Source organism: Cebus imitator, unplaced genomic scaffold (genome assembly GCF_001604975.1).
Source record: "Cebus imitator isolate Cc_AM_T3 unplaced genomic scaffold, Cebus_imitator-1.0 Scaffold0, whole genome shotgun sequence".
Classification (NCBI taxonomy): domain Eukaryota; kingdom Metazoa; phylum Chordata; class Mammalia; order Primates; family Cebidae; genus Cebus; species Cebus imitator.
Window position 1 is genome coordinate 20,119,465 of NW_016107315.1, and position 22,713 is coordinate 20,142,177.

A 22,713-nucleotide genomic window follows, 5' to 3' on the forward strand; every position below is an offset into this window, starting at 1 on the left:
CCCTGGGTGGGAAAGGTTGGGGGCAGAATCCACAAGTTGGTGGAGGGGACGCTAAGAAGCATGACAGGGCCGCAGGAAGCAGGGCCCGAAAGGGGGTACCACTCCCTCAAACCCAGCAGCTCTCCTCGGAGGTCACTGGGAGTTGAGAGGCTGAGTAAGGCGGGACCATGGGGACTGGGGGCTTCCTGAGCCACGTTAATCAGGCCAGTCTGGGCTGGATTTTTGTGATCTCAGGAGGAAGAATCAGTACTCCACATATACATCGGTTTCTCTGTATTTTTTTTCTTTTCTTTTTAGCTTCCTGGTAAAATTCTTTTTGAAAACATTCCAACCCTGTTTGTCAGACTGAAGGGAAAAGAGAGATTTGTAGACACATATGCCAAAGGGGCAGATGAGGTCAGGGCCTGGACCTGGAGGGCAGCCGCCAAGCCCAGAGAGTCCAGAGAAGTCACTGAGTCGAGGGTAGAGCAAGCAAGAAGGAACAAAACCTCAGGTCACCAGTGAGTACTCGGGATGCGGGGCAGCAGGTGACAAGGACCACAGCATTCAACACCAAAACATTCTTAACAGTCCTGCGCCCGTCAACCCAATCTCCTCTGGGCCTACCAAGAGGTGCCCATCTGCAGCATACCCTCTGTGATGGAGTCAGAGGGTTTGAAGAAGCATGCTCTTCCTTCTTGCCTGGGGTTTCTCCCATAAGCTCCTCTTTCTTTGAATTTTTCCAGATAATTGTTTGTGAGAGGTGTATTTCCTTGTGGGAAAGTAGACAAACCCCAGAGGAGAGCACTAAAGAAGGGCCTGGTCGATCTTCCAAAAGTGGAACATGTGTCTTATTACTGGGCAACTGGAAAGTCTCTATGGTTGTAACTCCGGGACAGTGGGCTCCTTACTCCCTTAGGAAGCAGAACAGGTCAGTCGACACCTAGCGTTTGTTTGTTTGTGATAGGGTCTCACTCTGTCACCCAGGAAGGAGTACCGTGGCACAATAGCTCACTGTAACCTCCAACACCTGGGTTCAGACAATCCTACTGCGTCAGCTTCCCAAGTAGCTAGGATCACAGGTGCACACAACTGTACCTGGCTTATTTATTTATTTATTGTGTGTGTGGACACAAAGTCTTGCTAGATTGCCCAGGCTGGTCTCAAACTCCTGGGCTCAAGTGATCCTCCTGCTTCAGCCTCCCAAAGTGCTGGGATTACAGGTGTGAGCCATTGTGCCTGGCCTAACTTAGTGCTTTTGACAGAGTGGAAAGGGAAGCAGAAGCTACCAGTGTGTGTTGATATACAGGCCCTTGCAGTCCCCTTCTTCCCAACCTTCTGCACAGAACCAGACAAACAGGGCCCCGGGCTCTGATCAGACTCTTTTTATTGTTTTCTTTTTTATAAACAAGTCTCAGGTAAAAAGAGAAAGAAAGGGAAAAGCTAGCTCTCTGCCTTCTCAGCCAATTGAAATCATGGAAACCAAAGGGCTTCAGAAACCCCACTCATCACTGCTGGGAGGGAAGAGACATGCCTACTCCCCTTCCCCGTGGCATTCCTGATATTCTCAGTGCCCCAACAAGGGTCATCTTGGTTCCTAGGGGCAGAGAGAGAGAGATGCTGTTTCCCAGCCCAGGGCAAACAAGTCCAGGAGGGGCTCAGGCATTCTCCTAACCCAGTTCTCCTACGGAGGAGAGCCCAGACTCCTCTGTTATGTGTCATCTTGTCCTCATCCCTCTTCATTTCTTTTGTGTTTTGTTTGCTTGTTTGAGACTGGGTCTCACTCTGTAGCCCAGGCTGGAAAGTAGTGGTGTGATCATGGCTCACTGTAGCCTTGACCTCCCAGGCTCACCTGATCCTCTCACCTCAAGCCTCTTGTGGTGACTACAGGAGCATGCCACCATGCCCAGCTAATTTTGTATTTTGTGTAGAAATGGGATTTCACCATGTTGCCCAGGCTAGTCTCAAACTCCTGAGCTCAAGGGATCTGCCTGCCTTGGTCTCCCAAAGTGCTGGGATTACAGGTGTGAGCCACAACGCCCAGCCCCCTTGTCACTTCTACAGGGTTCCTCCCTCCCCCTCCCCCTCTCAATCCCCTCTTTTTGACACTCCTCCACAAGCCTTTCCTACCTTCCTATTTTCCATCACCCATTGGTCCACCGTTCCCTAGTCCTCTGCCCTCATTTCTTTTTTTTTTTTGAGACGGTGTCTCACTCTGTCACCAGGCTGGAGTGCAGTGGCAAGATCTCAGGTCACTGCAACCTCCATCTCCCAGGTTCAAGGGAGTCCCTTGCCTCAGCCTCCCAAGTAACTGGGACTACAGGCACGTACCACACCCAGCTAATTTTTTGTGTTTTCGTAGAGACGAGGTTTCACCATGTTAGCCAAGATGGTCTCAATCTTCTGACCTCGTGATCCACCCGCCTCCACCTCCCAAAGTGCTGGGATTACAGGCATGAGCCACTGTGCCTGGCCACTAATCTCATTTTTCTGCAATCTGTAGCCCCTACCTCTCGGCGTTTCTGTCCAGGCCTTTGGCTCTGGCTCCGGCTCTGACTCCGGCTCCGGCCAGGGCCCCAGGAGCCCCTAGAGCTGCTGGAGCCCCTGGAAGAGTTGCTGCCGGCAGTGGAACAGGTGCTGGTGCCCTGGCCTCGGGACAGGAAGCTTGGTCTGCTGTACAGGAGCCAGGCCTCTTCTGCAGCACAAGAGGGAAGGCAGCCAGGTGCAGGCAGGGAGTAGTACTTCCCTGTCATCCACCCTACTGCCCTGACCACAAGCCCAGAGCTGGAAGAAGACGAAGGGCAGGCACCAGGCTTAGCCAGCCTGGGGCTGAGGAGCAGCACATGGCCTTGACATAACAGGTGCTCAGAAAACTGTGAGGACGCCTCCAAGCAGAGGGAGACTTGCGGGGAGCAGGGAGAGCGCACCTAGACCCCACTCCTCTCATCTGGGCTTCTGTCCTGGGAATGAATGCAACCTGGGACTTCAGGGGATTGTGCTCAGAGAGAACTAGAGAGACAGGGGAGTTTGATGTGGATCAAATGCATGAATGTAACTAAAGGGAGGGTTGAGCTGTCTGCCCTACTATCAGCCCTGGGTCCTAAAGCTTACCATCTCCTGTGGCAGCAGCCCTCCTGCCTGCCCTGGCCCTGCTTACCATCTGGGTGGGGCCCCCGCTGGGCCACCAGGGGCACTGCTGGCACCACGCTCCTCTCCCCACTGTGCTCCCGCTCCAGGGAGGACATGCTGCCTGCTGCCCTCAGCCCTAGGGCCCAGCTTGCCTCTTCCTCTGGCGGCGGCAAGGGTGGTGGGGGCAAGTCTGGGGAGGGAGCTGTTTTCAGCAGAGCCTCCTGCTGCTCCTGTCACTAATCTTTCTCTCACCTGCATTCCCTGCCACCAGGAGGCTACCAATGAACAGCCCATGATTGGGGTTTACCTGCTCCCTCCTCCAGCCCCCAGAGTTTACTCTTGGTTTCCTGCCTGTCCCCCCCAACAACTACTGTCTCCATCTCCCAGGCTCATGTCCCCTCACCGCCAGGACTGTTCTCCCTCCTGTAGGGAAGAGCCTTGGGTTTCTTCCGGATTCGAGTACGGGGTCCTTGAAGTGGGGGAGTCATCTCCCCATGCCCCTGCCAGGTTCTGCCTGTAGGGTTAGGAGACAGGAAGAGGAATGGGTAAGGGCAAAGTTCAGGAAGGGGTCTAAGGATGAAGGGAAAGCAAGCACTGGAGGAGGTGGGCGGGGGGGGGGTAAAAGGAGGTTGTACAGACTCACCTGGGGCACTGCTGGCTGTGCTAGGGGCAGGGCTGGGGCTGAGGTGAGACGAGGCAGCAGGGCCAGCACCTGAGCCAGCAGGCCTCCCTTCATGGTTCCCCAGCATGGGCTGGGATACACTGAGAGGGGAAGTCGGCCCAAGGGGCACCCTCCTGCAATGACATGAGGCCTCAGCAACTGTTCCTTCTACAAAAACCAAGTGCTGACTATGTGCCAGGCACTGCACTAGACACTCAGCCTAACAGATGAACAAGACACAACCCATCTGCCCATTAAGTCTTCCCAAGCCAGAGAAGCATGAGGAGAGCCATATCTGAAATGTCTCAGGAAGCTTGCAGACCACTCCAGCGAGGGACAGTTTGATGGGCATGAGAGATCTTGTCAGCCTCCATATTCCTGCCCAAATTACACTTCCACCTGACACAGCCCTGAGACCTCTGTACCCCTGAGACCTCTGTACCCTAGGTCCACCCATCCGTCCACCCATCCATCCATCCATCCATCCACCCATTCAGTCATCCACTGAGTAGATATGTATAGAGGGCTTGCTTGCAATGAGTGAGGTCCTATATACCTCCCTACCTGGGCATCTGATGGAGATGGGGCATGTCAGTGGGGGGCTGGGGAGGGTCAGGAGGCGAGGGGGTAAGAGTGGCTGTGGACTGCTGTCCATAGGAGGGTGTGGGAGAGGGAGTTCCCCTTCGGGATGGAGTGACCAGGCACCCTCCACTAGAGCTGGGCTCCGTCAGGTGGCTTCTCTCAGGCATCGGCGGGCACCACTCCTCTTGCTCTGAGCTGGGGGCAAAGAGGCAAGAGAAAAGGGAAGGGCTGAGTTGCTTCCACACCTTCCCTTTGGCCTTCCTGCCGTCCCCTCCCTTCCTCTGCCTGTGTCTCTGCACCCTCCACGAGCCCTTGGTCTGGCCGTAGGTGTGTGGGCCTCGAAGCAAGGAGCATCCTACCTGCCCTCCAGCTCCTCCTCAGGTCCCTCTAGGCAGCTCAGTTCACAGGAAGGGGGAGGTGGGGGCAGGGCTTCTGGCCAGTTCAGAGAGGGCATCTGCACAGGTTTCCCCAGAAGCTTCACTTTGCCTCCCCTTGCTCCTGAGGAGAATAGGATGGGGACACCCAGAGAACAGGCAGGAAAGAGCCAGAGAAGAGATGGGTCAGAAGTGCTGGGCTAGGTGCCAGTGGGTCAGGGAGGAGGATCCTCTTTGGGGATACCTTACCCCGGTCAGGGCTAAACGGGGTTTCAGGAGTTGGACTCATACCACTGTCCCCCTGGCTCCACTCTGGGGGAGCGTACTGGCTCCAGGGGCCCGGATCCCCGGAGGGATGTTGAGGGAAGCCCCCGTGGAAGGTCTGCAGCTCCTCCCCCGCTGGGTCAATGGTGCTGTAGACAGGACCCTCTCCAGGGGCACCCGTGCCCCGGGCGGTCTGAGCCAGATACAGGGAGATTCCTGCTTCTGCAGAGAAGAAAGAGGGAAGCCCGGGGCCAGAGACAGAAAAACAGGACAACAGAATGGAGGGCCAAAGAAGATCCCACGGGATCAACTTCTTCTCCCACACAAGACTTACATCCTAAACCAGGGTGGAGGCAGGTCAGAGAGGCTCCCCCAGCTCACATCCTCCCCAGAGACTGACCAACCTCAGAGAGACCGGGCTCCCGGGCGCCCTTCAGTTTGCCCCAGTAGGTAGGGAGAGGTGCACTGAAGCCAGGTGAGGGAATGAGAACTCACCATTGTAATATCTGTCTTCCGGGTCAGGATTGCTGGGGCAGCAGCTTCCTCTGGGTTCCTGGGCCGAGGGGCTTCGAGATGGGTGGGGCCACGAATCTGCCAGCCATGGGTAGGGGGCGGGACCAAGGCCCATGGGTGGCCTGAGGGAGAGCAGGTGAGAGTTGTGGACGGAGAGCCTGAAGTGGCCAGCAAAGGAAAGGGAGGTGGCGATATTCGGGAGTCGCAGGACAGTGGCGGTGGTGTTGGGGTGGGAGGTGGCCATGCTCCCTCCACCTGGGGCGGTAGCCGGGCGGAAGAAGGCTTCTCGGTGGAGGTCATCCTGGAGGGATGGGCTAAGATAATTACCTGGAACTGGCTCCAGACAGGCCCTCTGAGTGCGGGAAGGACACTGAGGAAGATGAGGGGGAGAATAAGTGATAGAAGGGCCTGTCCTGGGGGGGTCTGAACCCCACTAGGGCAGAGATGGCTTACCTGCCGGTGTGTAGGCAAAAGAGGCTTCCAGAAAGGAACCCGTGGGAGAAAAAAGAGGGGAAATGAAAAGGGTCAGAAATACCCCTATACTTGTCCACTCCTCGGCCCCGGTCCCAGTTCCACCACTCAGGCTGCACCCTGGATCGATTTCATCAGAATTTCTGGGGAATGGGATTCAGGTATCGATATTTTTCTCAAGCTCCCCAGGTGATTCCTATGTTTAGCCAACCAGGATTGAAAACCACTGACCTCAGACACCTCAGAATCTCTCCAGAGACGTCCCTTACTAGGGAGTAGCAAAACTCAGGTCGCCTCCTGTCAGCGGGCCCCGCCTTTCCATCCAGACCCTGCCTGGGATCCTGGCCACACCCCTCTCGCCAGGCCCCGCCCCCGCCCATGGATCCGTCCTGGAACTTCCCCGAACCAGCCTGGCCTCCTTGCGGCGTCTTAGAGACAAACGTCACGGGTCTCCCCAGATCCAGGTCCCGCCCCGTCTTGGCCCGCCCCTCTCCCCAGTCCTAGCAGCTCCTCGCGCCGCCCCGCGTATCCCGCCCCTACCCAAGAAACTGAACTTCAGATGTCACCCCTTCCTGCCGACCCGGTCCTCACTCGCCGGCGGCAAAGCCCCTGCCCCTCCCCATGGCCCGCCTGGCTCCGTCCAGGCTCCGTCCGCTCCGAGGCCGGGCGCTCACCCGTGTAGTGGCTGAGCTCTTTGCGCTGTTTCCGGCGCCGGTAGAGGGCGGCGCAGAGCCCGAGCAGCAGCGCCCCGCAGGCGGCGCCACTGCCCGCGAGGAAGGCGGGCTCCCGCAGCACCCTCGCCAGCCGCTCCGCCAGCCCCGCGCCCACCTCCAGCTCGGGCTCCAGGTCCGAGGGGGACGCTGTGGGGTTAGAGAGATGAGGGGAGGAGGGGTGCGAAACCCTGGAACTGGGAAACGGTCATTCCCGACCCCGCAGGCACGGCTACCCCAATGGGGGTCTTGCCCCGCCCCGCCAAGATCCCCAGTGGTGCGGTCGAGTGGACTCACGCAGCTGCACCAGCACCGGGGCACTGGCCACGCCCACGCCAGCGCTGGTGGCCGCCGCTACCAGGGTTCGATAGAGGAGACCGGGCACCAGTCCTCGGAGCATCACGGAGCGTGCCCGGCCTGCTGCAGACCGATTGAGGTGGAAGCGGCTCTCATTGCCCAGGCACCAGATCTAGGGAGTCCGAGTCCCGGATTTTGAGTCAGAAATGGGATTCTTAGCCTCACGGGAAACTTAAGGCTCCAATGGTAGAGGAGTCTTAGACAGATGTAATTCAACCTGGAAGCAATACTCAGAAACTTCTCTCCTCTCCCCTAAACTCACCCGCAGCCCTAAAGCCAGACCTATAAAGGATTTCCTCCACCCTAATTCTAGCCGCTGGGTCCTCCCTCTCCCTCTTGGCTGGCCCTCCCATCCAGTCCCTTCTCTATCCCTGTACCTGGTATTCCGTGATGACTCCATTTTGCTGGGAGGGGAGTGGAGGTTCCCAGGACACAGTGATATTGCTGTTGCCATCACCCCCCAAGGCCACCGCCACTCCCTGGGGGGGGCCACTGGGGGCTGGGCCAGGGTGGAGCATGGTGAGAAGGACACAAATAGTCATTGCAAGCTGCCCCTCCTGCCCCAACATTCCCCTCCCTGTTCTAACATCTTAGGGAACTGAGAGGCATTTCTCCTTCCCACCCACTCGCCCTGCTCTCCTCCTGCAAATTTTCATCCCCCCTCCATCTCCACCCCCACCCCTTCTTCCCTCTTGTCCATCCGTTTGGTGGCCCTCCTTACCCTCCTCAGGAATGCTCCTGGTCACAGAGAGGCTTTCGGCCCCCAGCCCTGCCTGGCCTTGGGCTTGCACCTTGATCTGGATTTGGGCCCCTGGAGGAAGTCCTCTTAGCACAGTACTTTGTTGGCTTGGGGACTGTAGGTCCAGCACTGTCCAGCTTCCTCCGTCAGGGCCCACTACCCTCCAATATACCCGGAAACCTTGCACCAGCTGGACTGGGCCATCCACCTGTGGAGACAGGACAAGGCACACCAGAAGGGGAGGCTGGGGCCACACAGGCCCTCCAGGACCAGCCCCTCGTCCTCTCGTGCCAGTCCCCAGCCACTCACCTCCCACTCTCCCATACTCACTCTTGGAGGCGCTCATGTGCCTCATTATCATCCCCACCCCGAAGCTCTTCCCCATACACACTCACAGTCCAGGACACCTGCAGGGTTCGGGGTCCCAGGACTATGGGCTCCTGCATGTGCACAGCCACTTCAGCCAGTCCCTGCTGGCCTCTCCATGGGTCCTCCACTGGCCTAGAGGGGCTGCTGTCTGTTGGCCAAAGAACCCACTCAGCAGAGGCTGCCAGGGCTAAGGAGATGGGGCTGAGAGTGTGCTCGTGTCCTACCTCCCCTGCTCCACTTAGTACTCCAGAGCACACCCACAGTCAGGAGGGGGATGGCCAGGGAAATACCTTCCAGACATGGGCCTGGTGTCCAGCTAGCATAGCTACACATGCATCCTTTAAAGGCCCGGTTCCTCATCTCTAACAGGCTCAGAAGTCAGAAGCTGCTAAAATGAATGAATACCTCTCTCTCGTTCCTTCTTCCCTCCTCCCCTTTCCCTGCCTTCTTCCTCCCTTGTCTCTTCTATGAGAAAGGCAAATATGTTCTCCTATTCCAGGCCAGGGCACCAGTATAGACCTGGCATAGCAGGAAAGAACTTTATGAACTGCCATGATGTCATGGTTTTCGGGGAGAGGGATGCTCTGTGATGTACATTTCATGCTCATGAGCCCAGGGACTCTGACCTTACCCTGTGTACGAACAGGCTCAGAGACGGGGCTGGGCTCACTGAGGCCCCAGGATCCCACTGCTCGAACCAGAAACAGGTAGATGGTATTGGGCTGCAGACCGCTGACTGTGTGTGTTTCCAGCTGCACGCTATCTGCCACAGTACGCCACGTGTTGCCAGCTGCTTGGCTACAACAAGAAGGAGATGACAGGGTTGTCTAAGCCAGGAATTCCCAACCTGTCTACTCCATGTCATCTGCTCTCTATGGACCACCATTTTGTCTTTGCCTTGGGAGAGGGTATTGGAGAATCCCACCTCACTATAGCAAAGACTCTCAGGGCATAGGATCCCCTCCTTTTCACTCTCCAGGTTGACATTCAGAACTTTCTCCATACCTGAAGGCCTCTATCACATAGGATGTGACTGCAGCCCCAGTCTGTGGGTTGGGCTTCCAGGTCAGGGTAATGCTGTTCTTGGTGATCTCAGTGACCACTGGCTGAGAGGGAGGCCCCGGAGGGGTACTGGGTTCTGTAGGGGGGTCTGGTGATACTCCCCAATCTTCTGCAGTGGGAGATAATCTTTAAGTAGAAGGATAGGGAAAGGATGATCCTAGCGTAAACTGTCTCCTTTCCAGAGGAGATGTGGAGCTCTGAGCAGTGGTGATGGTCAGAGTGGGCGATAGCGTACCAACCCCTACTCACATCTGCCTCCTGTGGGCACCACTACTGTCCTCCTCATCCTCACCACCATGACCATGACATTTTGAGATAAAGTTAGTCCCGGAGTTTGAGGAGATATTGACTACTTTTCAATGCAGGTTTGGAGGAAGGTGTGATCAAAACAAAAGAACAAAGAAAAAACTCACCCCGCATCTTAAGCCCGCCACTCCAGGTGGCTTCCCCTGTGGAACTCTTGGCCACACAGCTGTAGAAGCCCATGTCCATCTCCTGTAAGAGAGGGCAGAGCACTGGCAAACTGGGAGTGGAGTAAGGTCCAGTGAGGGGGTGGAGGCGGGTAGCAGAAGGTTGGGAAGACATTGGACACTAGGTGCTCTGAGAGGACAGAGGGGCAAAGATGGGGTTACAGGCCCAGTGGGTACTTACTTGTGTAGGGAACATGGAGAAATTAGCCATTCTCAACTACTAGGGCCCCAAGGGTGACACTCACCTGCACATTGGTGATGTACAGGGTACCGTTGGCCATTGGCTTTAAGTGAAGGCCATCCCCCTGCAACCACTGCCCATCCTTCTTCCATTGGACACTAGGTTGAGGGTTACCAGTCACTCTGCATGGCAGCCACACAGAGGAGCCAAGCACCAGTGTCTGATTGGCTGGTCCCTGGAGAATGACAGGAGGCAGCCCATCCAAGGAGGCTGAGAGAGGAAGAACGTGTGCACCTCAGGGGAGGCCAGGCAGCCAGCCTCTTGTCCTTATTCTCTGCTCCTTTGCCCTCCCTCCCCCACCCCCTGAAACTTCTGGTGATCAGAGGGGGCTTTGAGAATCATCTAGTCTCTGCCCGGGAACAGCCATCTATTAGTGGTTTCTGTTGCTGGTTTCCAAACTTTGAGGACATGTCTCAAGAACATACCCCTCCTCTTGCAGACATCGTATATAGACTCCAAGAGAAGCACATCACTTTAGGCCATTATTTCCTTCCAAGCCATGGATCCAGCCCTATCTCCATGGGCACGTACCTCCTTTTACCTCCAGCTGGGCCTTGGCCAGGATGCTGCCAGCCACACTGACAGCCTGGCACACGTAGTACCCCGCATCCCCACGCTGCACCGCAGTGATGTTGAGTTGGCCTCTTGGAGAGACTGAGAAGCGCCCTGTCGGCTGAAGTGATTGACTGGGGAAAAGCAGGACCTGGGGACAGAGCAAGGAACCAGGGTAGGGAATGAGCAGGCAGCTGGCCAGGGGGAGGTCCCCGTTCCCATCAATCTCAAAATCCAGAGAATTTCTAAGATTCTAGTTCAGTCTCTGTCTCCAGCAGTGATGTGAACTTGGGCAAAGTAGTTAAGTTTATTCACAAACAATCAGGGGATGTTATTAGACAATTTCATAGTCTACTTCCCAGCTCTGTGGCTTACTAGTTGGGAAACAAGCTATTTAACCTGTCTGAGCCCAAATTTCCCCAAATTTGACTCTTAGAGGATAGTTATAAAGATCACATGAAGTAATCATATGAAAGTCTTTTAACACGTTGTGGTAAACACATTCATCTTCTTCCTGGCTTTAACAGTTTTCATTAGATTAGGTAGGGAAGCAGGTTTGGGTCTCAGGATAAATAGCACCATGCTGAGACCCTGACTAATACTTGCTCCACCCCCTACTAACCATCACCGCTTTTATTCATGTGAGAATCTAATTAGAATGCAACAGTCCCAGGTGCTAGAAAAGATGTTAAAAAAAAAAAAAAACTGTGGCTGTGGATTTGGAATGAGGTAGCAGGTTGCCTGGTTTTCCGGCAGAGTGGAGCTAATAATACTTATTTTATTTTACTGATCCTGTCTCCAGTAGCAAAATTCTCACCCTTCCTTTAGAGAGTCATTTATGTTGCAACTTCAGTTAATGTTCATTCCGCTTCTGGATTCTGAGATTTGTTTGCAAGGTTCAAAAGGGATGACTGTGAGCTCTCCCTTGTGAAAGTCCCTTGCGGCTATTATAAATAGAAGAGCAAGTAATTTTCTAGCCTGAGCAGCTTTGGTTCAATACTGTTTCCAGAGCAGTGTATGCCCAAAGCCAAAGCCCAAGGGGTCTAAGGGAGGAGAAATAAGTTGAGTTTATTTCTCAGGATAGCCTTGCCCGAAACAGATTCTCTAAGAAACTTACTATCCAGGACTGTTCTCTACCGCCTAAATGTATTATTATCATTTATTACAAAGTGTCCCAGTGTGTTCCAGGCCTTTTATATTCATCATCTTATTTAATCCTCTCAAATAATCTGCAAGGGTTTCTGGGGACTCCCAAAGATAAAACAGAAGCCCCAGAGAGAAGTTTGCAGAATGCAGAGGAAGGGAAGTTGAACCGCAGAGGAAGGCTGATGGGAAGCTCCTTGAAGATGGCCACCCACCTGACTCCCCTCCTTCTGCCAGAAGATGGCAGGTGGGGGGTTTCCTTTGGTCTCGCACTGGAAAGCCACGCTGTCTCCAGGAGCTGCCATCTGGTCCTGGGGCTGGGTCACCAACTGGGGTGGGACTGGGAAGAGAAAGCGAGATAAAGGAACAGGGAGTCAGAGGAACTAGGAAGGGAACAGGAGAGAGAAGCTCCCGCTTAGCTTAAGTGTATCGAGCTAAGATATCCATCTCTTCCTGCTCAGCCTGTTTAGCATTCTCCTCCGACTCCTTGCAGAAGTCTCAGGTATCCCACCCACATGTCCTGCTCTGCCCTTTCTCCCCCAGTCTCCTGCCAGATATCTTCCTTCTTCCCTCCTACCATCCCTGCTGCAGGCAGTCCTCAGTACAGCCCTCACCGTGAACACTGAGGGATCCAGATGCTTCAGCGCGGCCCACACTGTTCTCCGCCACACAGGTGTACGTTCCCTCATCTTCGGCACTCACATGCCCAATCCAAAGGCTGTGGTCACTCCGGATCTCATACCTGCTCCACTCCACACCCCAGGCTGGGTTGGCTACAGCTACAGACCCCTTCTCTCTCCCCCAGGACAGTCACCAGGGTCAGGGTACATAAAGAGAGGCAGGACCCAGCAGGGGCAGAAGCTGGTTACCCATGGACCCATCAATGGATGTGGGAAACTGGATAGGACTGGGGCCACAGGCTCTAGGGAACAGACTTCTCTGTGCTCTCAAGCGAGAATGTGCCTGCCTTCCAGTTTTCTAGGGCAGAATAGTCTCTTGATCAGGTTGGGTTTTCCTACCGGCAGAAGGAGGCCTCTCACCTGCCTGTGGGCAGTTCCCCATCCTCCTTGCGCCAGCTTAGATGAGGTGGGGGATCCCCCTTCACCTCACATAGGAAATTCACAGGCGCATCAGCCAGGACCACCTGATTCACTGGTCTGCGCAGGAATGAGGGACGCTCTATGGAATGGCAGTGAATGCACAGTCAGGGTGTCTGCACAGCTGCTTACTCTCCAGGCCGCCTGCTCCCATAACTTCAAAATTCCCTGTGCCTACCCAGTACCACGACTTCAGCTGGTGCACTCTCCCGTTCTCCTGCCATGTTGGAGGCCACGCACACATACATCCCTGCATCACTCTTGAGTGTATGTGACATCATCAGCTTCCCTCCACGGATCTGCAGAGTAATAATGGCAACTTTGGTCCTTTTCAGCTATCACGGCATACATATATATATAATTATCTATGGTGTATATGTGTGTATATGCATATGTATAAAGTTTATTTGATCCTCACACCAAGCTGATAAAGACCAAGGAAGTTGACCCACGTATCAGATGGGGAGCTTCTGGAGCATCATGCCCCCATCCCCCTTTTAATATCAATTCCATCTTCCTTATCCCTTACTGTATAGCTGACTCTTAATCTCTGGTCAGCTAATGCCCTGATCTCAATCTCCAGCCTTGTCACCTCCAAGACCCTTAGACCCAGGCCTTCCTGAGCCTTTGAGCCTGGTCCCAGACCCCTACCTTATGGCCCCTCCCCTCGTCAGGTCCACAGCCATAATCTTGCCCCTCACCGTGATCCTTCCCTCCTCTTCCTTGAGTCTTGCACCGTCCTTCCTCCAGGACACGGAAGGCTCCGGGTGGCCGCGAGGGGGCACGCATTCCAGTACTGCTGGCTCCCCCACTGCCACCACCATGTTCCCAGGAGACTGCCGGAAATCATCGCGGAGGACTGGGGGGGCGGGGGGAATAAGCAGGGTGTAGAGTGACATAACTGGCTGAGGACACAAGGACAGTGTTATCTTGGGAAGGGGTTGATCACCGCAGACCAGAATTCGTTCCCAGACGGGAAAATACCAGCCTGGAGTCAGATCCAGTTCCTTCTCTAGCTATGGTATGGACATTAGAGACCAAAGGTCGCGATCTCAAAGGAGGATGCTGAGTGGGCTGAGGTCCCTGGGACTGGTTCTGGTTCTGATTGCCCAGTGCCCTCCCACCTCCCTCGGGCTCTGGAAGCAACCAGCTGACCATCAACTGACTCTCACCTGCCACTTCCAGCGAGGCGTTTCTGCTCGCTGCTGCCCCCAGGTAGTTGCGAGCCACGCAAGTGTAGATACCCTCGTCCGGCCGCGCGCGGCGCCCGTGCACGATGCGCGGGAAGAAGAGGGCGCCGCTGGGCAGCAGCAGGCGGTGCGCGCGCGGGTCCTCGTGCACAGTGGCCACACGCGCTCCGTTCTTGTACCACTCAATGTTGGGTCGGGGCCGGCCCTCCGCGCGGCATGGTAACGTGGCAGGCTCGCCTCGAGAGACCAGCAGATCTGGCGGCTGCTCCACAATGCGGGGCATAGCGTCCTCCGGTTCCACCCTTGACCCTGGGAACACCGGGTGGTGCAGAGCGTTCAGACCGGGAAACTGTGGGAAGAGATTGAGGCTCCAGAGGGAAAGAGAATCCTCTGGTCGTCCCATCTCCTATGCTTCTCTGCTGGAGCTCAGTGCCCACCTGCCTACCCTCTCCCTCTGCAGGCTCCAATATCTCCTTATTGGCAGACGTTCCACGTTCTTGGTCTCAAAAGAAGATGCCTACAGACAGGAGAGTTAGTAGAGGAATCAGGACACAAACTTCTAGGCTGGCTTTCTGGATTACCTAAAGGCCTGCACCTCCTCTCCTGCCAAGTTTAAGCGGAAGCGGCTGAACCACCGCTTGGCGAGTAGACCGCTCCCCAGCCTCCTACCCATTGGTTTTCCTTTCCCACCTGCACTGGTTCACAGACCGTCTTTGCTCAGTAAAGGACCATAAACCGTGCACTGGAGCCAACAATTGGTTCTCGACCTCAACAAGGCCCCGGCCCAGTAAAATTCGGAATGTGGATCAGCCTGGGATCCGTTATGAAAGGGAAGATGTGAGTGATAGGGCCGAGACTAGAAGGGGCTGTCAACCTGGATTCTATGAGTCAGCACAAAGTCCTTCTTAGGGACAGCACGGATAATCGTGCTTCATTTCAGGGGTCCTGTGAAGTCACAGGACCTGAACGCAAATAGCAATAGAGATGTTAGTATAGCTCCTTTTCCTGACAGGCGCTTAGTTTCCAGTGGGTTATTCTGATTGATGTTCTTCTGTTTTCCCTGTTCACTCGGATCAGTTCATTCACATATTCTGTCTTGCCTGTCACTTGGCCTGCAAATTTCGGTCTGTTTCACCTTCTGCAGCACTGTTTTGGATCCCAGAGCCTCTCAGCGCCCCCGCCCCGCTCCAGCCAACAAAAGTGGATTTGTAACCCGTGGCGGCCAGTAGGTGCCACTGCAGCCTTGAATAATCTGGTGTCAAATAACCAGGGACCACTTCAAGCTTCTGCTCTGGCCCCTGGCCCCTAGCCCTACCCCTGCCCCTCCTACCCTGTCCCAAAATCTGCAGGAACCTCCTGCTTCCAGTCCAGACGTGAGATTGGGTTTCATTTCTCTCCCCTCCTGGGGGGAGGAAGCTGTAGACAAAGCTGGACCAGCTGACCTGTGCTGGCGCTGTCCTGGGGAGTTTATTTTAATTGCCTGAAGTCAAGAAGATCGATTTCTGTCCCACTTGGGAGAGTAATTTTCTCCATATCCTCTCTTCTAAATGGAAATCTCTGCTTTTCACCAGTCTCTTCTGCTCCATCTCATCCCACTCCCAATTTTGGAACACCCCGTGGTGAGCAACACTGGAGTGATTGAGAGCTCCGGTGTTGGTGTTGAATTAGCCAGGGCTGGAATCTCAGACTTTGACCCTTCCTAGCTGTAAGAAGCTGGGCACATTATTTAGCTTCTCTAAGTCTTCGTTTCTTTATTTGTGATGTGGGAGCTTAACGATAGGGTTGCTATAAGACCATAATGTATTTACGTGGGGGATAAATGTCACTACTCGGCCATTAAGGGCTTGTGTTCCCCAGCATATGCACCTGATCTTGGCTCCTACAGTCGCTACCTGAAACGGATTCTACCAGGCCCCAATATTCTTGTTTTCCCTTGGTATAGCCCTCAGGTGGAATGGAAATAAACTTTGATCTGTTATCGCTACGTTTTGCTTCATGATGCTTTTGTGACCGTTAGGGCACCACTCACTCTATAAATGCGCTTCCTCGGCGGCAAAATTTGTCTGCCAACACCTTCCTTACATACCTCACTTAGTTTTCGAGCTTAGATGAGACAAAGTGTGGTGAAAACACTCTGTAAACTCGCTAGGTGAACAGAAACGGGCTCTGCTGTGTGCCAGCGAAAAGGGGTCTGTGCTTAACCTCCTGGGAATCTAGAAGGGTCAAGAGGTTGGAGAATCGGGCTCATCTCCCATCGTCTTTCTCCCCACTCCTGCCATACGGACCACACCCTTCTGGTCGGCTCTTTCCGCCTAATTCCTGTAGACACGGCTTCAGGCGCCCTTTCCCTGGAATTTCCCCCTGCCATTCCCGGTCTCAGGAGATGCTTCCACTGCAGCCTAATGAATAGCTAACGGCCATGCTAATGAGGCTCTGGGGTTCCTCCCTCAGCACCTGATGTGCCCCACACATAAACACACACATATTGCTCGGGGCTTCTTTCTCTCCACCTTCGAGTCCCCAGCACAGTGCTCGTCACTAATCTCGAGTGGGTCAGGCAGAGGGATGGGGACCGCGTGCACCTGGAGGGCGCTACCGGCGAAGGCGTACGGGAAAGCGAAGGTTCCCGACGAGGCCGGCAGGGGGCGCGCTCCGGCCTCTCCGCAGGCTGCGGGCTGCGGGCTCCCGCAGCTTCCGGGCGGCGCTAGGGGAGAGCGCGCTGTCCCAGTCATTTATTAATCACCGTAATTAGCGGTAACGACCTCGCCGCCAGCTCCGCCCGCCCGCCGCAGCTCTGCCAGGGTGGGCCGGCTGAGAGTCCCGCCGCTGAAAGACAAACTTCTAAGTTTTCTTAAAATGATAGTCGCTCCTGTCCTCTCCATAGCAAACACATCCAGCAGTTTGGCTTTCTCTGGTCCTAAGTGAGTTCTTGGGAAACTTCAGGTTCCGAAGACCGGCTGCCTGGGTGGGCCACAGAGTGACCCGGCTTGGCCGAGGCGGGCGGGCGACCATGCCCGCACCTCTGCCCTCCCTGAGCTGGGCCCCAGCCTTTCTTCGCTCGGACTTCCCTGCCCATCACCAGCCACTGTTCTCCTCACTTTGGGCGGGCGGGAGCTTTTTTGGGGGGGGAGGGGGGAGGGGGCGGTGTAAAAAGACTCGGTAGTCATCTTCTCCCAAGCCCTCGACCTCCCGCAGGTACCCTCACTCAGGTGCTGGAAGCTCCAAATTATCCCTTAGCCCCCACGACCCAGGGAGGCTCTGGGAGGCGCAGCTCAATCCTGGACCTCGGGACAGGAGCGCTTCTCCCTCCCTTCCACGCCGCCTTCTCACCTCATCCCCATCCCAGGATCCCTTATCCCCCAGAGGCAGGGTCTCACCGTTGAGAGGATGGCCAGGGGGCAGCAGGGTGTGGTTGAGCGTCGCCACAGAGGAGTTGAAGCCCAAGAGCAGCTCGCTGGAGTTGGAGATGTCCCCGGCCAGAGAGTCCGCGAACAAGTTCATCTGCAGCAGCGTTTTCAGCAGGTAGCGCAGCATGGCTCGACTCAACTGGGATCGGGGTGGGGGGCTCGGGGCCCAGCCCCTGGGTCTGAGACCCGTGGGCTGGGAACCGTAAGCCCCTCCACAGCCTCTGCGCGCTGCCGCAGCCACGGTGCCGCTCTCCTGCCGGCACGCCTGGGTACGGTCGGTGCCTCCTCGTGCCCTCCTCCTTCCCTCGTCCTTCTCTCCACCCCCCAGTGCCGGAGTCCCCTGGGGGCTGGGCAGGCGGAAAGCAGGTGCCACGCCGATCACGGCGTAATTAAGGGATTAATCCGCCTCCCTCTGCCCTCCCATCCCCACCCCTACCGTCACTATCCCGGCAGGAGACCAGAGTAGAGTAGCGTGCGAGTTGGAGTCCCCGCCCCGCGCCCTGAGCCCCGCGTTCAGTTCTGGAGGCGGCAAGAGGTTTTCCCTTCTTTCTCGAAGCACCCAAGATGAGGGATGAGGCTGTATCGGACTCTGCCCTTCTGACAACTTTAGAACTTTAGAAATCTGTCCTCTCTTTTCCCGAACCTTATGGAAACTGAGGCAAAGCGCAAGCAATGCTCCTTGTTGCCAAAGCTCTGCATTCCATTCCCTCCCAAGTATCTGGGTTTGGCAATGGAAGCGCAGGATACTGGGGTGGTTTGCAGCAAGAGTTGGGAGTAGGAAGAGAATTCCATGACGGGTCCACCTCTCTGCCTTCTGGTCCTCTGGTCTGCAGCGGGGAGGCCACGGGATGGAGCGGCGCGCCCTGACCAGGGAGTCCTGCTTCAAACGCCCTAATCTAAGAGTTCGCGTAGGGGGCTGAAAGCCCAGGGAAAGCCAGGCAACTCTCACTTGGTTGAATACTTTTACACTACTCTGCTTTGACATTTTTTATTAAATGTTTTACGTTTCCGAGGTGACTGAAGTGGAACCAAGGATTCTAGGACAAAAACAAAGAGAATAATATTATTTTTGCAAAAGCATGTGGCATTGATACAAAATTCGTGCAAACCTGTTCAAATCTGCTAACAGTCGTCCTTACCGGAGGGACGAGAAGGAAACCATGTGTCCCCACTCCCACGTCCCACTTCCAGTCCCCGTCTGCTTCTGACTTTGCTAGATTTCTTTCTACTTGAAGACCTCCCCAGTCCCCACCCCGGCAAACACACTTTCCTAGACAAGAGCTGGCTTTGGATTGTCAGGGAAAGAGCCAGGCCCTGGCTTTCCTAATCTGAGGTAAGGCCCTGCTGATTGGAGAGTGAGTGCGTGAGTTCTGGCTCAGCCTTCAGGTTCTGGGATGAGACAACCCACTTGGGGTGATTGCTTCTGACCCCAGAGGGCTCGAGATCAGAGGGGTGGGTGCTATACAGTGGCAGACTTGGGAGTAAGCAGAATCAAGAATTGGAGTATTTCAGGCAGAGCTTGCTCAAGGGAACGGGAGACGTTGTCAAGGGGTGGGGGGCTTGTTCCGAGCCTTCTTCCTCAGTCCAGGCACCTGGCTGTGAGCCTCCAACTATGGGTGTTTAGGTGCCTTCCAATCCCAGCAGCTCTGGGCGGGATATAGGAAGGCTGGAAGCACTAGGTGTGGGGGAGGGGGTAGGTGGGAGTTGGGGGAAGGGCGGATGGCCCGGCGCGGGGCAGCGCGCTGGAAGCTGTCGTCTTCAGCACCTCATCTGCAGGGGCCTGACTAGGGCCCTGGAGCCCCCACGGAAGACATAAATCCGAGCAAATCCTGAGGCTGAGGACTGGGGTAGGTGGGAGACAGGCTTGAGTCACGTCCTTTCAAAAGCAAGAAGATACTAAGTGATTTGACGTTCTCCCTTCCTCGCTCCAGGGTTGGGTGGTATTCAGGTAAGAGAGAAGCTAAGGGATATATTTCCCATCCGAAATCTGTCTTTCAGGAATGACCAACAAAGAAGTGGGTTCTAATCCTATATCTGCCACGTACAAGACGCCACCGCTTTGGATCTCAGGTTTCTCATCTGTTAAGGAGGAATTAAAGTACTTGATTTACTCTGCCCCGTGAGATTCGAAGCTGGGGCGGGGGGCTTTGCTCCATCCCTGCTGATCGAGGTCACCTGGGTTCCATCACACCAGAGGCTGAACTGGAATTGAAACCCTGAGTCCTGGCACCAGGCCCTGCTCTGGGGCGGAGGGGCCCAGAAACCCTCCCACCATCCGGCTCCTGCCCGGTCCTAATCCCCTGATTTGCTCCCGACTGGCCTCTCAGCAAACACAGGGCCCGCCAGCGTCTAGGGGCTTGTCACCCTGTTAGCGGATTTGTTCCCAGAGACGGCGCAGTTAATTGGCCCTTTATGTGGGGATCAGGGTGTATTTGCTCAGGGTTCCCTGAGCGGAAGCGCGGCTCAGCCCGTGGGCAAGGCAGCTTCACAATCCCTGCCATGTGGGTTTGGAGGCTGGACAAATAAGGGAGCCACTCTCCTTTCCAGGAATCTGCTGTCTCTCCTACACCTCACCCTATCTGGGTTCTCTCTAATTTTCTCTCTCCACCTTTTCTTGTTTCTCTCTGCTCTTTCCTTCTTTGTACTTCTCTGTATCTTGCTGATATTCTTTTTTAAAATCAAACTCAGACCTAAGCCCAGAGGGCTGAGTTCTCCCAAGTGGGAGTGTCAGAGAATAAATACCTCCCAACCATAGGCTAAGTTCGCTTCCTTTTCCTCCCCACTCTCCGGTGTCCCTAGGGCCCTGGTCTGGACGGAGAGGAGCAGAGAGTAGGCAGAGAATGCCCAGCAGAAGTCACACCTCCCAGCTCTTCAGCCGCCCTCTCCCCGCCTTCCCTTCTTTACTGAAGGTCAGACAGGCAGCCTAGAAACTGGCCCTGTCCCTGTCCACATCCAGCTTCTCTCCTGGCTACACCATAGGCAGCCCTGGAAGGGGTTTGCCTCCTACTAGTCTCCTCATTCCCTGCTTTACTCTTTGAAAATTACCAAGACAACTCTGTCCTTTTGCTGGAGTGGGTACACAGCTCATTGCAACTATGTCCATTTCCTAACTGTAAGCACCTGTACATCACCTAAAACACTGAACAGGTGGCCTGCGATTGGAGGAGCCTCAGCCAGGGTCCAGTCCACTGACTTATAAATTTCCACCTTAGGCTTCAGAAAGAGTCAGAGTTGACTTTAGAGCCCCTCCCTTCTATCACCTCAGGAAACTACTTCTTTCCCAGAGTTTTACCAATAATACTGACAGTCCAGACTTTAGGAAGGTTAAAAAAAAAAAAAAAAAAAAAAACAGGTTCCAAAGGAGGGTTGGCAGAAGGAAAAGAGAATAGCAGGAAGCAGGGAGGATAAGGTGAGTTGAATTTGTAGAGTTAGGGGTTAAGTTTGTTCTGATAAGGTTATAGCATCTGATGGGAAGAAGTCTGTGTGTGTGTGTGTGTGTGTGTGTGTGTGTGTGTGTGTGCGTGCGCGCATGCGTGTGCATGTGTGTCCATATGTGGGTTCACAGATAGAGAGCCCTGGGCCAGGAGTTGATGAGGTAATATGGAATTTGAGTATTTCTTTCCCAGGCTGATATTTTGGGTGGATGGATTTGCAGAGGAGCACGGGAAATGGGAAGGGCAAGTGATTATGAGTAAGGCAGAAACCCTAAACAGGAGTGGTGTTTTGGGAATCATAAGGCTCTAAAGGAACTCTCCATTCCACTCCCCACTGGGATGTGTGTGTGCTCACGCTAGTGCATACACGTGCTAGGGGAAAGAATAGCTACCCCAGGCTAACTTCCTTGGCCTAGTGCCAGCATATCAGCCAGAGAATGTGGCTGGGAATTTTCAGTGGCCAAGCTGGGGCCGTATGGGGAGGCTTCTTGGTGGTCTAAAGCCTGCACGCCAGCTGGTAGTGGAAGGAGCTGCTGCCATGTAATTGCCCGAGAGGGCAGTCCAAGGACAACCCCCATTACTACCACTGCCTCTCCCCAATGCACACACACACTGCCCAGTCCATTTACTTCCCCCCAGAGCCTGCAGCCTCCCATCACTCTCTGCCTGGACCCCTTCCCAGGGCATTACTACATATTGAGTGTGAGTGTGTGTGTGTGTGTGTGTGTGTGCTGGGAGAGGGACAAGGAAATAACATCTGCCCCTTATCCCCTCTAGGGTATCCCTGTGAATGGCCCAGCAGGGCTGCTGGCTTCAGAGTGATGATGCCAGGGGGCAGTGACCTAGCCAGCAGGGGCCAGAGAACCAAACAGGAGGGGGAATCAGAGAGCAAAGAGCAGGCACCCAGCTGGAAAGCAGACAGCAGGAGTCTGCCCCCGGCAGGAGCCACCTGAGTGTGTTGGCCCAAACCCTGTAGCTGCTGAGATAATAAGCCAAGGCCCCTGCGTGAGAGGACGCCTTTCCCCACAGGGTTCCAGTGGAGGAGACTGCAGGGAGACACTTTGCAACACACTCTACCAAGTCTGGAAATCTGGAGGCAACTGGGCAGAAATGTCCACACCCCAATACAGATACAACAAAGGCCTGGGAGAACAAGAGCTTTTGGTGACTATACCTGATTGTATAGTTAGTCCTCACAACTGCCCCTGCAGAGCCCACTGGGCTTCTCTGTCTCTCCTTTTGCATTACAGCTGCTGTGAGAAAGAACCAAAAACTAGGTGACCTAAAACAACAGAAACGTATCCTCTCACAGGCTAGAAGCCTGAAACCAAGGTGTCAGCTTCATGCTTTCCCTGAAAGCTCCAGGGGGGGATCCATTCTTGCCTCCTCCAGTGTCTGCTGATTCCCAGCAGCGCTTGCCCTCCTTGTCTTGCGGATTCATCACTCCATCACTGCTTCTGCCTTGTCACGGCCTTGTTCCCTGGGTGTGTGTCTCGGTGTCTCGTAGCTCTTCTTATAAGGTCCCCAGTCACTGGATTAAGGTCCACTTTAATCCAGCATGACCTCACCCTAACTAATTACATCCGCAAAACAATTCATTTTCAAATAAAGTCACATTTTGAAGTTTTGGCTGGGTAGGAATTTTTTTAAAGGGGGCAACACATTTAACTTAGTATACCTTACTTTCCTGTATTTCCTTCCTCCCCTGCTCTCTCCATATTCCAGATACTCTCCCAGGGCCCTGTTATTTGAGGTTTTAAAATATTCTTGTAATAACAGTCATAATGCATGCTCAGGCAAACATATTCAAGCAGTATAAAAAATTACAAGACGAAAAGTCTGGAGTGGGGCGGGAGGAAGAAAAAAAGATGAAAAGTCTAAGACCTCACTCCATCATTAAGTCCTTCTTTATCCTACAGATTCAGTTGCCTGGGAGCTACCAATAGTTTCTTGTGTATCCTTTCAGTTT

General features: G+C 54.6%; 1 protein-coding gene across 5 annotated transcripts; it reads right to left on the reverse strand.

Moving 5' to 3' along the window:
- Positions 1 to 1,345: 1,345 nt before the first annotated feature.
- On the reverse strand, positions 1,346 to 17,733 carry ROBO3 (roundabout guidance receptor 3). Of its 5 annotated transcripts, XM_017523996.2 has the most exons (28): positions 17,281 to 17,733; positions 13,886 to 14,212; positions 13,415 to 13,572; positions 12,892 to 13,012; positions 12,657 to 12,795; positions 12,231 to 12,358; positions 11,832 to 11,956; positions 10,453 to 10,624; positions 9,926 to 10,131; positions 9,624 to 9,705; positions 9,154 to 9,319; positions 8,780 to 8,946; positions 8,175 to 8,296; positions 7,762 to 7,987; positions 7,418 to 7,539; positions 6,981 to 7,152; positions 6,648 to 6,833; positions 5,956 to 5,979; positions 5,830 to 5,872; positions 5,485 to 5,624; positions 5,017 to 5,211; positions 4,711 to 4,849; positions 4,334 to 4,546; positions 3,752 to 3,903; positions 3,512 to 3,622; positions 3,137 to 3,298; positions 2,490 to 2,674; positions 1,346 to 1,576 (listed from the first exon to the last, which is right to left on the reverse strand). In XM_017523996.2, exons 1-28 carry the CDS (start codon positions 17,435 to 17,437, stop codon positions 1,565 to 1,567), a joined length of 4,152 nt encoding a protein of 1,383 aa, XP_017379485.1. In that variant the 5' UTR covers positions 17,438 to 17,733; the 3' UTR covers positions 1,346 to 1,564. The 5 variants fall into 5 exon arrangements, with proteins under 5 accessions (XP_017379485.1, XP_037592419.1, XP_017379482.1 ...); XM_037736491.1 differs by lacking the exon at positions 17,281 to 17,733 and having other exon boundaries at positions 4,475 to 4,546; positions 13,886 to 14,204; XM_017523993.2 differs by lacking the exons at positions 3,137 to 3,298; positions 17,281 to 17,733 and having other exon boundaries at positions 13,886 to 14,203.
- Positions 17,734 to 22,713: the final 4,980 nt, after the last annotated feature.